The sequence below is a fragment of the Pelmatolapia mariae genome, linkage group LG15 (assembly GCF_036321145.2).
Source record: "Pelmatolapia mariae isolate MD_Pm_ZW linkage group LG15, Pm_UMD_F_2, whole genome shotgun sequence".
Lineage (NCBI taxonomy): Eukaryota > Metazoa > Chordata > Actinopteri > Cichliformes > Cichlidae > Pelmatolapia > Pelmatolapia mariae.
This window is the reverse complement of record NC_086240.1, coordinates 7963879-7981713: the sequence shown is the minus strand read 5'-3', so window position 1 is coordinate 7981713 and position 17835 is coordinate 7963879. Positions and strand designations below refer to the sequence as shown.

The 17835-nt window shown below is 39.2% G+C and overlaps 1 protein-coding gene across 1 annotated transcript in view; it reads right to left on the bottom strand.

Annotated features, from left to right (window-relative positions):
* nbas (NBAS subunit of NRZ tethering complex) overlaps positions 1-17835 on the bottom strand; it is a 176576-nt gene that overhangs the window by 10747 nt on the left and 147994 nt on the right. The window contains exons 50-52 of the mRNA XM_063495518.1: positions 14112-14251; positions 7125-7272; positions 3401-3535 (exon numbers count right to left, since the gene is read on the bottom strand). Of these exons, the coding sequence (XP_063351588.1) occupies positions 3401-3535; positions 7125-7272; positions 14112-14251 (423 nt within the window). The remainder of the gene's footprint in view (positions 1-3400; positions 3536-7124; positions 7273-14111; positions 14252-17835) is intronic.

Sequence of the window (17835 nt, the reverse complement as noted above, 5' to 3'; positions counted from 1 at the left end):
ACCACCACCAGTTCAATTTTAACCAACTTTCCCTTCGAGTTCTTGTGCATGAACAGCTTCCTCTGTTGCTGCAGTGTTTTTGGAATGATCCCTGTGTGCATCTGCAGTTTCCAGCTTCCTTATGGACCTCAGGCTTGTGCAGAAGGCAAACATCACTTTATGAGCTGACCCAACTTTCATTTTGAGAATCATCATTGCTGACATGCAGACATTACTTTTTTTCCCCCCAAAACTTTACAGGTGTTGTAATTTGTCCCACAGACTCAGAGTGTCAATGCAGAGTTGCACTGCAATATCCTGAAGTGTAAAAGGAGGACGTCCACAGGAGACGGCCAGTGCCACTTGCACTCGCTAACAATCAAATTAATTGAAAAAGCTCACGCTGTGGTAGCTAACCATGTGGACAGTTTACAATTTAACCCTGCTGTGCTTCAGTTCCAGTAATATATGTTTTCCGGTCACTGTGAATTATTCATAAACCTAATAAATGTTATTGGAACTACTTGGCATTAAACAAGTAAGCATTTAAAAACTGTTAACAGCATGTTACAAGGATAATGTAGATTACACAGATAATTCCTTCTGAAGGTCCAAGTTGCATTTTTACAAGTAACTTTTCAGATGTTTTAAAAAGACACACCAAAACCAAAATGTTGAATATTTTGCTGTATAGCTGGATATGTTAAACCCTTGGCAGATGAAAGGCAAACCTATCTGCATGGATAGAAACTATTTGCAGTACTTTATGTGAGATTTTTCTCCCCATTAAACTAAGGAAACACTTCATGCTCAGAAAGTTTTGAATTTGCAAATAATTTAAGCTTTACAGTGATTCACTTAGTTAAATCAGTAGTTTCTGAATGGATTGGTACTTATGTAGTGCTTTTCTACATAATTTGAGCACTAAAAGCACTCTGTACTACATGTCTCATTCATACAAGCACGTTCTAAGCCTAAGTGCTTTTTAGCTCAAATTCACACACAGACACACACACCCTCCCTCACACACGGATTCACAAATATTTTGCCCAAGACTGCCTCAACATTAAGATTCAAACCACTGACCTTCTGATTAATGTACAGCCTAAACATACTACAAGATTTGCACACAACGTCCTTTTTGCAAAATTCTGTTTTTTGCAATAACATTTGTGTGAACACAACATTCAAAGCAAGTTTAAGCAATCAGAAGCAATGCACTTGAAAACATGTAGAAATCAAAACAAGTCCTACACACACACACACACACACACAGAAATACTCACACACTTGAAAGGATGCACAAAGGCACTCGGCACATGCAGACAATGAGCATTGAGCAGCGTGCAGCCAGCACACTATCAGATGTATTAGATGTAAGATAATTTTTCTGTGTCTGTGATGATGTTATCTTTAGATGAACACTGTTCTGTGCCGCTCCGAACATGCCCCCGTTCATTCAGCTTTTACTTGGCAGACGTAAGATTATTTCTCAAAGCAGCGACACGCCACCAGTCTTCCTCCATTCATATATCCCTTCTCTAACTCTACCTGATTTATCTTTTCTGTCTTTCCCGCGTGCTATCTACTGTAGCCCGGGTCCCTTTTCAACTTTACAATTTATACATTTGCTGTCCTTGTAATTTCCATTCTCATCCCATTTCTGTCTCGACACCCATTCCTGCTCCATTTGACTTTCTCTTCCCACATCTAAATCACAAATCCTTTCTCTCACCACTTCCAGCACCCTAACTTTCCTCAGTTCCGCTGTCTTATTCACTGAGGTTTAAGAGCAGGTGTTCCAATATAGCAGCTTGATCGTTTGATTTAATGGAGGCTCTGTCAGTTAATAGTGTGGCTTTCTCTTATCTGATCCAGGAACAAAGAGAAGGTCTGCTGGGTCTGAGAAGCCCACTTTGTGACAATTGCTTATCTGATTGAAGAAACAGTGGAGAGCGACCAGCGCAGTCTTGAACGATTATGCTCTTATCTGATGGTGGCCTCCCAAAACTAGAGGACAGTTGGCAAGAAGATGAAATTGGGATTGTAAGGATGTTGAAATTATTTAGCAAAACCTAATTTAAACTGTGGGAAAGAGGATGTAATTTTTTGCTCTTTTCAGACAACAGACCAGACCTTTTTCCATTATCTTCTTTTCAGCATGCAGTGTCTCTGGATTCTCAGTCAGTCACACTTTTTTGGTCAAAAGTCAAACCTTAAGGCTCCAAAAACACAATGGATAACACTAGTTTTTTTTTTTTTTCTAAAGCGCAAGCCATAAAGGTTAAGAAACAAATAATTCATATTACGCATTAACCTAATTTGATATTTAGATGCCTTTTTTAAGCCATTTATTAGGCAGACAGGGCTAAGACAGTTTGAGCTTCTCTCAGTATTGGTGGCTCTTCACCATTACTACACACTGAAAACATTTGGGTTTTAACCCTTTAAAACCTAAACCATTAAATAACTGCCAGAAATCTTTAATTTTTTGATATTGGAGTGTTTGTTGAATGTAGAGGGATTTCTTTCATTTATGTATTATTCATATTATTTTATTGTATAATGCTTTGGTGCCACTGGGTTTAAGCATGTCTCAATGTCTCACACCTTATTCATGTCATTGAACAGCCGGGTGATTGTATCTCAGTAAGTTTGGGGGAAGCATTCACACACAAAGATCCCAGGGTGGGGGGAAGAGCCTTTTGTCTCTTCAACCACTGTAAGAGGTAGCAAGGGAGTATGAACTTTCTTTGGGGGAAGACCAAAGGTGTGAAAACAGCTGTGTACAGCCTTTTGTTCCTGTAGGAAGTATTTAAACCCAGGGCCATGCCGGGCTCGAGGAGAGACTGATCGACTGCCCCAGCGATGGCTTCTCTCACCAAGCTTGGGTTTTTGTTCTCGTTTTGATTAAAGGATGTTAGTGATCGCTCACCATCTGTCTGCAGGCTTTATTAAATGGAAACTTCCACAACATTGAACCTTTAGACAAAAATATATATGAAAATATATCAACCTTTAATCTACATATATGAGTTTTAATTTGTATCACCATTTGCTATATTAGCCACATTTTTGCAATTTAGTCATTGAAAATGTGTCGTGCAATTTATATCATTTTTTGAGGGTAAAAAAAAGTCACACTGATTATGTAGAAGTCTCAAAAACTCACAAAAACACATGTATCAAATATGATACACTTTGCTTCAAAGGGTTAACAGTTGATTAAAAAGGAGAAAAGAAATCTGGAACACCTCCTTGAGCTCCAGGAAGCCGTGAAGCACTTTTTCTTTTTACATTTTACAATTTTAAAGGATAAGTGACAACAAAAATGTCACCAGCCAATCTGCAGTTCATAAAGCCAACTCCTTTGTGTCTCCATTTGAACACAAACTCTCCAGACTATTACAGTGACACTTACTGTGCTCATGCCGTTGATCTGATCAAGAGTCAGCTGAAGCAGTTGCTCGTCACCGCTTTCAGACATCAGTTTCAGTGCTGGCTGCAGGAGGCTTGGCTGATTTTGGAGCAGCAGGGTAGCTATGTGTCTAATACACTGAAAAAAAGAGAGAGAAAGACAGGTTTGGGAGGGGGTAAGATGAATTGATAAATGTGCAAATGAATGGATGAAAGGCAGAGGGTGAACGACAAAAGCGAAGGCAGAGATGAGAATAGCGAAAAGCAATCAGGGGACAGAGTCAAAATGAGGAAGGGAGAACAAAAGAGGGAAGCAGAAACAGAGAGAACAGTGAAGGTTAATCGATGTGCATATAATGTAGAGGCACCTAATACTTTTAAAAAGGTTTACACACAAACACATGCACACGCCAGACACACAGTCCCATCCAGTAATGTACGGATATCACAATGCAATCTGACTCCCCCATGCTCTGCCGGTTTCATTCCAGCAGATTCAAATTAAAGCTGCTCAGAACAGAGTAAAAGGCCTCCCCCACCTACCACCCCCCCCATCCCACACTAATATTAGACAGGCTGGCAGACACTAGCCTATTCACACTGAATAGCATTAGTGCTAAACTAATATCACAGTCAGCTGGCCCTAGACATACAGAATGGCATTTGGCTTAGCACTTGCATGGTGCTCAGCAGGGCATGAATAGCATTAGGAGCTGTCAGATATCAATGGGAGGCTAGTGCATATAGTACACTGCAGAAAGCACTGAGCTGATGCTAACACGTTGCTGTGGGTTACATGCTTAATACCTTTAGCCTCCTGTATTTAGATATTGGTTAAAATGATGGCACTGCAGCGTGTTTCTACTGAGCGCGAACAAGCTAAATATAATAATGGTGACAAAAGATGAACTGATGTGTAGGAGCCATACTCATTTTAAAATAGTAAGTGGTGAAAAAGGTAAGGCTGGCACTTAACAAGTTTTAGCGAAAACAAAGATCATGCACCTTTCAGAGTCCCATGTCAGTGCTTATCTTCTATCACTGGAATACTTTTACATATAAATTAAACACAACAGCACATGAAGTAGTGTAGGAGCATAAAGTGGAATACAAATGCCCATACAACCCAGAACACTATGAATTGTAAATAAACAACAACAAAACAGCTTCATGAAATAATTGGCAAATACTTAAAACCCAACACGTAAAAATATTACAAAGACGACACGTCAAATGTTAAAAATCTGAACACATAACTAAAAAAAATATTGATTCATGTTGAATTTGATGCCAGAAATATGTTTAAAAACACTATGGATAACAGTCAATTGGAAAAGTTGTGTACTGCTTAAGTAAATAAATAGATAAATCCATTTTAAAAAGACAGGGCAGAGGCGCTCACGACTAATTAGGTTAATTAGAAACAAGTAAGTGACGCGACTGAGTATAAAAAAACATCCCACACACATTCAAATCTTTGAGATTTAAAGATGTGGAGGAGTTACCTACTCTGTGAAAGAAAAAAAAATACAAATAATTTAAAAATAATTAGAATAATAATTCTTGAAAATAGCTTGATAGTGCTATTACTGAAGGTGCTGTACTCATTATGATTAAAAGATTCAGAGAATCCAGAGAAATCTCTGTACCCAAAGGCTGAAAACCAATTATGAAACCAATATTTTGGGCCCCTCGGGCAGCACTGCACTAAAAACAGATTCTGTAATGGAAATCACTGCTTGGGGTCACAAACTCTTTTTAAAACCAGTGAACACAGTTTATCAGTTTACCACAAACGCAAAGATAAACCTGCATCCTCTGGACTGAAACAGAGAACGGCTGGTTTGGTATCTTGCAGTTCAAAAGCCAGGATCCGGGATGGTAATGGGGTTCATTAGTGCTTATGGTATGGCTAACTTTAATATCTGTGAAGGCACCATTAAAGTCTCATCCTACTGACCGGGGTCCATGCATGCCCCAGAGGGATAGTTTTTGTTAAACCTTATAGGTGGGTCCAAGTTTTTGACTTTTGCCACTCAATTTGTTCCTAATGACTCCACACCATTGTTTTCCATTTCTCCTTTGATTAGTGCTTTTTAAAAATGTTCAGGAGTGAGGAGAGAGAGTGGAGCGTGGGATTGACAGACAGATTGGTCTCAGCAGTGATACGGACACTGTTGTGGTGAAGAGGGAGCAGAGCGTGAAAGCAAAGCCATCGATTTACTGGTCGATCTACGCTCCTGTCTTCACCCTACGGTTTGTCGGGAGCTCTGTGTATTGACTAAAAGAATAAAATGACAGATACAAGTGGCAGAAATGAGTTTCCTGTAAAGCGTGTTCGTGCTCAGCCCTGGAGACAGGGCAAGGAGCATTGGAGGGGCTACTCCTACACATCAAAAGGAGTCAGCTGAGGTGGTTTGGGTGTCTGACCAAGATGCCTCCTGGGCACCTCCCAGGTGAGGTGTTTCGAGCATGTATAGAAAACCGCGGGGTAGACTCGGGACACGCTGCCTGGATCTGTGTTTACTTCAGTTATTTTCTGTGGGGTTCAAAATTACCCTGATTGGTTTCATCATATTTGAGTATGGGTTTTCTGGCTTTCTTTGTTTCTTTTTTTTTTTTTTTTTTATTTCTGTCTGTTTTGTGCTTTTTACACAGAAACTACCACAGGTAATTGATTGGTAATAACTTAGAAATTGACACATTGTTACATTCTTGTTTCTTCCTTGTTACCCTGCTATTACCACTTTTTTACCAAGCTCTATTTCCACATTGTTACGCCCAGTTTTGGGGCCCTTATAATCCAATTACATACATTTCAGGGTAATATTACTCAACTGTAACCACCATGTTACACCTGTTACTACCATGATATTACTTGGATATTACATGTTATTACTTTGGTAATTGCATAATAACTTAGAAATTACCATGCTACAATGCTTGTTTCCCCCTTATTACACTACTATTACCCCTTTATTATCGAGCTGTAATAGAAAGTGCTACCATTAATAATTACGTAACTAATATTGCTTTGCAATTATATTTGCTTCTTGCAGTAAATTATTCTTAAGGTTACAGAATTAGTCTGTGTATGTGAAATACGTCAGTAGGAGGAGGGTTAATGTTGCTGTACCGGGCTACATATACTGTCTTTCAGATGTTCTTGCTTGTTTCAGCAAGACACTCCCATACATACTTCTGCAGCTCTGAATTCAAAAAGCTGCAAGTGCTGAAATGGCCTGTCTGCAATCCAGGTCTTTCAAGCACTGACAACATTTGGCACACTTTGAAGCTGAATAAAAATAATATGACAAAAGAAGCCTGATCTGTTAAGAAGAGAACTCCCACAGCAAGCAAGAATGGGAGGAAAAAAGTTCACTTTCAACACTACAATAGTATTCTCAGTTTCCAAATGCTTTTTATGTGTTATTAAAAGAAAAGATGATGCAACGCAGTGGTAAACATGCCCTTGTTTTAACTGGAGTGAAAGGTGTTGCTGGCATTAAATAAAAAATGAATTTTCTTTTGCTGTTATTTTCATTTTATGCAGAGGTACAGGTGAGTAAGAGGACTCTTATGTAGTACCTTGGTGAATGTATTTCCATATCCATTTAATTTTGCTGAAATAAATAAAGATTTACTGCTTTAACACACTTTCAAGTTTACTGCAACAAAGAAAAGGCTAGACATTCACAAACAAAAAATACAGAGTATTATCTGATTACCTGCACAGGGAGCTTGTGTTTGCTGTTATAGAGAGATCTCACCATGGTGACAACCTGCTGACCCAGGTCTGTTTTGACCTCTGATCCCTTGCAGCGGGTCAGTGAGGCTGAGGTTAGCACCACCCAAGGGTTATGCTCTGACTCTGCCCTGCAGACAAGAGAGAAACAAAGACTTACAAATGTGTGTCTGTGTGTGTAGAGTTGTGTTGAGCTTCTTTGTCCTCTCTGATTGACATAAAGAGGAAATGCACTGGTAAACAGTACACAGGGAAAACAGCTGCCTTTGATGGTGTCTTCATGTCAAGAAAAGTAGGAAAAGAACAAAAGTGCAACATGTAAAATTACTCTAATGCTTTTCATCCATTCCTATGTACATACCCCCATGTGACCAAATGGTAATACTGTGAGACAGCAACTGGCAGATGATCACTGCGTATACACCAAAGTGTACAAAAATTTGCAAAAATAACAGCATCAACTTCCATTCAAATCTCAGGCTGTCAAGAAAGCAGAGAGGGTGATCAAGAAGTCTAAAGATAAACAAATTCATTCCAACACTGACATGTAAGTACATGTTCTCGTGCAATTAATATTAAACACCTGCACGCTATATTTTCCCTCACCTCTGTGTTAATGCCAGTGACAGGCATCACACTATTTACACAATCTTTCATTAGCTCTTAAGACCTTTGCTAGCGCCTCTAGAGCAAATGCGCGCCCTCAGCCAAAGCCGGCAAACACCGGTGTAGCCTTCATGGATCTTTATCAATACGTATCGGTCACGGGGGGTGGAAGACAAAAATCAAAAACCATGGAACAACTCATTATCGGTTTAAATATGCCACGACTGATGCATTGACCCTATTGAAGTAATTAATTTTATTACTATTACCCTTAGCATGGCACAGAGTCATATTAGTGCCTCTGTAACTGCCAACAGTTATTAATTTTAGTGGCTGTGGAGGTTGTAGTCTAATGCAAAACCAAAGCCTCATTATATCTGCATCAGGCTACACGAGGGGAATCAAAGCACATTTCTGAGTCCTGGTGAGGTTGTAAATATTAATACAATGTATGGAGAAAAAAAAATAAATTCTGAACTCGTTAGAAAAGTAGAGGCACTTCGAGTGCTTCGAAAATACATGTTGACACGCCAGTGCTGCTGGAAGTTGTGTATGTGATTAAAATGACAAGCAGTGCATTAAATATTGAGGGGAGAGCAAAGGAAGAGGAGATCATGAGGAGTCTGATATGAATGTGTGCTTTGTATCAAATGATAATGCTTTGCATTCGGACCGATCTTTGGTCATATGATGGGAAGCAGAAACTCTAGAGTCAGATTAGGAGGTTAAGCATTTTCTTAAGTAGGCTTGTGGGTGTGTGAGCATCTTTGCAAAAGAACCGAGTGTCAGCGAACGATGGAAAGGCCCGTCAAAATAAAGAGACAGCGCGATAAAGAGACAGCAGGGAGAACAGCAGGGCTCCTGTGTCTGTCTGTTAGCTGAAGAGGCAGCTCTCCATCCCACTTCCGGGGTGTCTTGTCCAGACAAGCTGCTTCACCTTTGGATGATACGGCCATGGGAACAAACAGAATCCGCTTGTGCTGCTGGCACGCTACTGCTTCCTGTGCTTTTCCAGGGGACAGGAAGGTACTGCTGCATGCGACTTTTTGAGCGTCTGTGTGCTCGCCAAATCTGTCAAAGGGTGCAGTGTGAGTCACAGCCAGCCTCCATTCGTGCTTTGAATCATGACTCAGTTTATGCGGACAGACTAAAGGAAAAGCTTTTTAGATGCAACACTCAGTATGGCTCCCAAAACAGCCTCTTATGGTCTCACTGAAGCAAATCCTCAGACTGACACGCACACACACACACACACACACACACACACACACACACACACACACACACACAATGGCACACTTCCATCCCGACCAGGATTAAGTGCTGAGTCAGACAAGTAGTTAAGGTTAACCATGTGTTCTGCACAGAGATAAAGTCCTCATGCAGTCAGCATCTAAAATGAGGCGTTTGAAGGTTAAGCTATTCTGAGTTTTGTGTTCCAAATTATGAGCTCCACGTGTAGCCATCACTGCACCAAAAAGAAAGAAAGAAAAAAATATGCAGAGCAGATGTGGCTCTGAGCAGAATTTCGGGATTGGAGTGAGTACATTACAGCGCAGTTGCTGTTTATTCATGTTGTAGCAAATTAACAAAGTATGGATGCCAAAACAAATGAGAAAAAAACAAAAAGACATATGTACAGGCTGATTTTATGCTCACATTTGAATGTACAAGACAGATGCAACAAGACAACAGATAAAACAGGCTGTGGTTAAAACAAATGATTATAGCTGACTGTCCCAGCGGTCGGACTGTAGCTATCAGGCTCACAAAAGCAGTGGAGTTTCATTGGAAATCGGGGTGACCTTGAAGCAGCAGAGTTGAACAAACCCTAACCCTATCTCTTCTAGTGCTTCTCTACTGAATATGTATATGTGTGTGTGTGTGTGTGTGTGTGTGTGTGTGTGTGTTGGCTTTTTACATCAGTCTCAACACATCTAATGACATCGCTGGTGTCCATTACGAATGGACTGTTGAATAATGTTTTTCATTTTGTCCATTAAACTGCCAATAGCTAAAAAAATATGTTCTTTTGTTGGAAACTGTTTACATCTCCCACTTATTTGTTTCCCCATTCACAACCAACTTTATCCTCTTTTGTACTTTATGGACATCATGAGCTTGAAGATGACTCAAACTGACAGACAAAAGAGTCCAGATTAAAAATAACATAAAAATCTATTTTTCACTAGTTTGTATCTACAGTAATTGCCTATTTCCACAGTCAGATCTTTCCTAGAGACTCAGAAGCTTAACCTGCTTTTAAGCAGATGAAACTGTGAAGTCAAAGTTTGCTGTACTGGAAGACAGCCGCTGATCAAACACTGTACAGCTCCACTTATATAAAACTGAAGTCAACAGGCGCACTACGAGAATGAGAGGTGGATAATGCTTACTGCCTTCTTTACAAAAAGAGACATTTAAAAAGGAACACGCGTGTTAACACGCTGTTAACCTGCTGCTTGTTGTTAACGCGACTGAGCATAAACAGATAATCATCAAACATCTGAATTAATTCATTGGATCCATTCAATCTTGCACAACAATGGGCTTACGTGCCTAATTTCCACAGTCCTCCAGCTGTGGTGGAAATGAAAGCTTTTACTCTTATTTCGCTGAAACATTTGTCATAACTGGGGTTATGACACTTTCCAAGCTTAAACTGAAGACTGACTAGTATTAGAGCTGTGCCATATTGTAGCGTGCGTGATACCGGTATAAATTTTTGTGTAATTAAATTGTTTCATATTAAAATATTTATGATATAGCTTCGCCAAGCACAACAAGACAAGCATGTTTAAGAGCGAGAGACGTGTCAGCCTCCAATGATGATTTAGTAAGGAGCTACTTCAACAACCTCTAAAGTACAATGCTTAGGCAACACTTGTACAATATGCAAGAAAACTGCTCGCTTTACAGCTAAAAACATCAAGTTTGTTTTACCAGTTGAGGCAAAAACAAACTGTTGGGTACAACCAGGTTATGAAAGCATGTGAAGCATTAATACTAGCAGCCCAGACGTCAAAAATGAACCAAGTTGAGTATCGCTGGAGCACGTGTTAGTTGCATTTTATATGATAGGAGGAGCAAATGCTGAATGGAAATGACTGATGTGTTTACATGGAGAAAATGAGGGCTATAAACTGTCACGGCTGACGAGGCAAGCCGTGTGGAGGTGAGGTAAGGACCCAAATGCAGGCCGAGGTTGTGTGGGAGCAAGCTGAGTGGAGAACACAACAGGAGCGGAGATGGCATATGCAGAAACTAAGGAAACTCTAAACTGGGAAAACTAATGAAACTGAACTGAAACCTGAATCCACGGAAGGAGAAACTCACAGAGGTTACACAGGGAGACAACAAAGAGAGACTCGGAGGAGACAACACAGATGAAGCAGCAGCAAGCAGGAGAAAACACAGGGCTTATATACACAGTGGAGTAATCAGGGAATAGGAGACAGGAGGGAAACACAGCTGGGAGAAATCAGGGCTAACGAGACTAGGGAAGCAAAGCCAGACACATTCACATAAGACAAGGACCTTCAAAGTAAAACAGGAAATACAACAGGTAAGCACAGGCACAAGCTTAACACTAAGACATCAGACATGGCAACAGGGAGGAAACACGGAGACGTGGGACCAGGGCAGGCACAGTCACACAGAACAGAAGGAGCTCAAAATACAAAACCTGAGAACAAGAATTACTAGAACAGAGCCAAAAATATTAACAGCGATAACCCTAAATAACAAATAATCAAGAAACACAAATGAAACAGCTACAAAACACTGGGTCACTCACCCAGGACCATGACATAAACAACCTGTAAAAAGCTCTATCCAAGATAAAGCATCCTGGTTACTTTACTTATTGTTACTTTTAAACTCAAGTATTAAGCATGCTACTTATGCGCTTACTTTTGTCACTGTATATAATGATGTGTCACTAATGTGATACTATAATCCTGCTGCTGCTCTTACTGGCACCTTGAGTCAATAGATTTACACTATGAATTACATAGTCTGCCATCAGTGACTGTAACTCACTGGAGGAGGATGGAGAATGCTTTGTTTTGTTTGCACAAAAATGCTCCTGTCTGAGAGCTGCAATCACCAATACTTGTTCACTACATTTTTTTCTATAACATCATAAATATCATTGTCAAAAATTTCTCTGAAATATCGAAGCCCCTAACTGGCATACAGTAGATCCCAATATTGAATGTCTGATCCTGAAAGCTTTTCTCTGAGCTTCCTGTCTTACTTTTTTTGCACTTTTAGTTAACTGTGAGGGCACAGTTGGACTGATCCTACAAGTCATCACGAGTGTATTACAACTACTGCAAAAGAACCTTGCTTTGATTGAGCTGGAAGGATAAAATCCTAGAAGCATTAACCAGTTTGTCTCTGTGGTCCTCAGAGAACAGCTCGCTTTTAATTGAGAACAATGGAGCAGGGGAAGAGCAATCACATCATTAGGGTTTATCGATAATATAGCCAACCCTTACTGTGGCTCATAAGACATCAGCTGGTGCAAGAAGCCCAGAGCCCGAGGCTCTGTGATTTCCGAGTCTAAAAGTCTATGTACACAGCATCTAGGAGATAAAAGACACCATTTTCAATTCCAGCTCTTACTAAAATGCAAAGGCAGTCCATAGAAGTTGCCCATTAAAATGTCTGTGTCCTCATGCGTTCCCATTTCCCAAAGCAACAAATCTAATAAAGAAACTACATTTTAAAAAGTGTCTATGGGTGTTTGTGAAGCAACAAAACACATGGAATCACTCATTTTAAGTGGCTGCTTTGACCCAAAGCAGTGAAACAGCACTTATATTTTTAACTTTAAATTCACTGAAGATGCTGAGAGGGCACCAGCAGAGAGAGGCGACAAAAATGAGAGAAAATTAATTGACACCATATCAGCTGCTACACTAATGGCATTCTCCACACAATCAGCATCAACGGGATATTTTAATTACTACCTCCAAACCACAGACAATGAAATATTTACATGTTTGAGTTTAAATCCAGTACATATGAATGTGTGAATAATAAGGCTAACAACATGGCATTGTGAGAAAGCCCACACCACGCACCATGTATGGAATATGAATACTATTGTCAACACATTATAACTCCACTAATTAGTCCATTCACGTGCCTTCCTGAGAGTCATATTGCCTTCTGGAGACATGCTACCATGGTAACTCGACCTTAATTAAGATGTAGCAAGTAATGATGAACAAATTGAAAAAGACGTATGTATTGCCATGAAGCACCATATATTTAAACACTTAAAAGGAAGAGTTACTCCACCCAGCACCGTTATATGCTACATTAATGCACTGCATTATTGGATATTTATGTTGGTGTAGTGTCTAAGGTTTTCAGTACTTGTAAAATATTTTCCTAGAAATTGCCTCTTTGGTATTTCTGGGCACATAGTGACATTTCAGATATAATTACAAAAAAAGGGGGAAAGAAACTTTCACACAGTACTGTGCAAAAGTCTTGACCCACTCACTTCTTGCTTCTTTATATTTTACTAGAAAATTGAGAATTAGGTGCAGTTATGTGCACACACATAACAGACAATTTCAGTTTATAACTGGATTGTCTGTTCATCCCTTCAATGATCAGCAGGTTAAATGGCTTAACAATATATATATATTTGTATATATTTAAAAAAAAAACAAAAAAAACATTCTTTTGAAAATTGTCAGGTGCATGGACTGGACTGAGAATGTGTGGATAAAGAAGCCAACATCCAAAGAAAAACTCCAGACTTTCTGAAGAACTTCAGAAAACCTAGAGAAATACTGCTCAAGACCACATTAAAATGATAAGAAAGTTTGGCAGCTAGGAAGAAGAATATAAAGAAATTAGATGTAAGATTTTTGCAAAACACGAATACAGCCTTAAAAACTATAAAAACGCTTAAAAACATTTAAAAAGTATGTAACAACCACAATAGATGTGCTCAAAGAAATACTTTGATGCTTTTTTCTTTTCTTGCCGACAGTTAATTCTGCTCTGTCTCATATTCAGTCCACTGAACTTTAGACAAGAGCCAACAGCAGAGCTCACATAGTTTACTGGAAGGATGCGCAGCTAGCCTGGCTCTGTCAAAGATAAAGTTCAGCACATAAGTCTTCACTACTCCACAGTTGTTTTTAAACACTTACAATACTTAACTTTTTTTTTAAACTGATAATCAGTCTTTATAGAAGCCATGACAGCTCTGTCCACATCTTGTTTGTGTAAACAAAGCTAAGTTAATCATCCGCAAGTTTCAACGTCACATTATTCTCATTTAACTCTTGAAAAAGGAATTAAATCATTCACGAAATAAGATGGACGTTTGTCTTACACTTCCTCTTTCATCATAGGTGGCCATGCTTGCAGGAGAAGAATGAGCAACTGAAAGTCTTCCCACTTCTGCGCCGCTTCCAACAGCTCCTGGAAAAGGTTGTATCGTTTTTCTTCATTCTCCACGTCCTCTATCTGGATCTGAGAAAAAGGTAAAAAGAGAAACCGGGTTGTGAGGAAGGCAAATCAATTTGGAATGAAAACAAAATGGTAGCTACAAGAACATTGATTGCGAGCTTTACCCAGGACACTGAACATCGAGCATGCCTGTTTCTGTTAAAATTCTGCCTTATGTGTATCGTTGATGATAAACATAACAGCAAATGCCAGCATCATCCACTGAGACGCTCATCCTAGTCATCAGGTACACGGGCTATTTCCACTACACACCATACGCAAAAATGGATAGAGCACCTTTCATTGATTTCAAATTAAGAAAGCTCTCAACAAACTTGACAACATAATGATTTCACTAAAGATTGTGGGCACGATATTCCTGCCAAAGCAAGACGCGAATGAACTGCACAGTCACACGCAGTCAATCTAGAGCTCCATCAAACACTCCAAAGCTTCAAAGGCAGCGAACGGAAAGAATAAGGCTTTAAGAGTAATGGCACATTTCATTTTACAAAAAAAAAGTCACCTGTGGCCAACTTTATTCAAAAAAAGAAACAACGACTGAGGGGAAAGAATGTGAGAAAAGAGAATGAGAAGGAATGAGGGAGGGATAATATGGAAGAAATGAGAGGAGGAGGAGGGAGTGGAGGGAAAGTAATTAATTTTCTTCTCAAAGGTTGGCTTCTAGTGTGATTTAACAGTTCAGAGAGCGGCTGATTTCTGAGGGGAAAACTATGACCTGCCAAAGCAAGGCTGCTGCAAGACAGCCTGTGTCACACACACAAACACATGTACGCACACACAGGCATCACTAGCAGCCAGACTCAGGGAACGGTGTCAGCCTTGGTGGAGCGCTCACATTTATACGACTGGATTTGTATTCAATTCCTAGCGATGCTTTGCATGTATAATGGTTTTAATCCATGCATACGGCACAGATCCCACTCGTTTATTGGCCGACATCTAGCTCTAAAGCACTCATATACAGCCAAGGGAAAAAAATGAACCCCGAATCATTCGAAAATATGCTATAATGGAAAAATCAACCTCAAAAATATACAGAAACATATTTTTACTGCAATGCACAATGCTGTTATAAACAGCAAAAGTCGTGGCAATCGACTAAAGTTCTTCTGAGACATGTTATAAATGTCTAATCATGCACTAAACCACTGGCAGCATAACAGATACATGCCCAGTGTTGTAGTCAATTGCCTTGTGATGGAGGATGGAGCAATAAATGAGTAACGCTTAAGCTCTGGACCTTCTGGAAATGGAGGTCACTTGGGAAACAGAAATGGAATCTTAACTACCTGTAAAAAGCTCTCACTGCAATCTAAAGCTCCCAAATCCATCACTGAATGTAAACTGCAACCCAGAGCTTGTTCATCATTATTACTGCTTTAATGCATTATGGATACTGAACACTTTCTAACTATTGATGCCTTTTTAAAGTTTTATGGACACATTTATTCATTATCTATGAAAATTCAAGGGTATGTGAGACCTTGGGATTCCCCGATAATATTCTGATTATATGTTCCCCTGGAATGGAAAAATGATAAACGGCGAGTGCACCCAGATGCATCCAAATAGAAACTCTTTCGCATACAAAAAGCTATCACATCGCATCGTCTCACTTGCCCACTCACACACACGTCAAAACTCACCTACAGTTGTCCCCCAAATTAACTCTGTCAATTACTTTGTGGCTCTGAGGCTTTTATTTTCTTAACAAGGAAGGATGTCAATTAATTATGCCTAGTGATTAAAACCAACATTTCCTCTGTGGTGTTGTACAATGAACAGAGTGCAGGAGGGCAAACGGAAGAGGGAGGGGGGAGTGAAACTGTTAGCAGATGCCATGAAATATATTAGCGAGGGAAATAAACCAATGTGAATATGATGTACATCAAAATCTCTTTACTATTTAAAAACTGTTTAGCACTGTCAGATACTTTCAATCTACGTTCCATGTCTTTTCACCCTTTGCCCATCCTAATATTGATGTTTTCAGACAGCAAGGCAACATAGCATGTGATAATTAAGACCCTACAAGGAGCAAAGCAGCTGGAGCCCTATTGTCTTTGTTCTGATTATTCTTCCCCTTATTACCATGCAGCGAAGCCGCGAGGATCCTTGTCCTTGTTCCAAATTGTATTTATTCTTCTTCGCCAAAAGTGTTGCACCAAAATACTGTAATGCCTGGAAACAGTAATTCATCAGGTGTGCTCAAAATAAAGCATTTTAATTACCTGCAGGTAGCTCTGTAATAATCAAGTTTATGGTTTTTGACAATTATTTAAAACCAGCTTGCCTGCAGTGAAAATTCTTTCATCACTCTTTTCTTTTGCTTTCAAAATAGCACATTTTGCTAATTCTTCCCAGATTTTCTTCAGAATTAGTTTCCTAAATCTCTGTAGCCCCCGCGTTACTCACCCTAAATCTGACTCTGACTCATTTGCAGGCTTTTATGAGATGTGTACTACTAAGCAAGTTTAAAATAGCCAGGCTTTCTTTGTGCTAGTTGGCCTGGCAAAATCTAAAATCTCAGTCAGAGATAAAACGTATCACGACACTGGTTATCAGCTGTCTTTGTCAACCCAAGCTATCTGCTTCAGTTAAACGGGGCATTTAACTTGTCAGCTCTATTTTTTGGCAAAAAGCTGACCAATCAACTGCAACCTACTTCAGTCACTGTCATAAAAAAGAATTTAAAAGGTGAAGACAATGTAAAGTTTTGTAATCTCTGGTCTATTAGGTTTAATTTCATCTGTATAAAATAGATCTGGCATTAAATCTGATAGGATGAATATGAAAATATAATTTCTGGATCAAATAAACTAGAATTCTGCTGTGGACCAACTTTACAGTATGCCTCTTTAAGCTGCGGCTCACCATGTTGCAAGAATAAAACATATTCCTGCAGTAGAGAATGAAAAATGAAACTAGTCATTGAAATGTGTGTTTTTTTAAAGATGTGATTTTAAACAGAAATTCTGAACATAACCTGCTTTAGACTAGGTTTACTCATCATAAGTTAAAAAGGGTAAACTTCGTGATACTGTCTTTAAGCTCAACATACTTGTTAATACAATAATCTTGCGTTGTTGTACACCCCTCTCATCTTAAGTTGTTCAGAGAATATGTCGGACGTTTTCATATTTATAAGTCACATATCAAATCACAGCCCACAGCCAAACTCAAAACGCAATTACAAATCAATGCTGAGATTTGTTTTGTTTTATTTCATCAAAGATTTTAACCAAACTAGTTGCCATGTGAAACTAATAAAAATATTGTGTTTTTTGCAGATGTGAGGTGGTGTGTGTATCTGTGTCATTCCCAGTGGTGGAGTCTGTAAATCTCCTGTGTGCATACAAAGGCTGCAAATACCCACACACCACATTCCTACTTTCTAAAAAGTCTTTTTTTTAAATGTTAATTTTTTTAAATCAAGCACTGATCTCCTGTATGGATAACAACATTTGTAAAGTAACTATTTTTTTTTATTTTTTTCCCCCTCAAGACAGAACCAATCATAGCACAGCAACAGCAGGTCAGGCATTGATTTTTCCATCCTAAGTACTGTGTATGTAGCTTTAGTA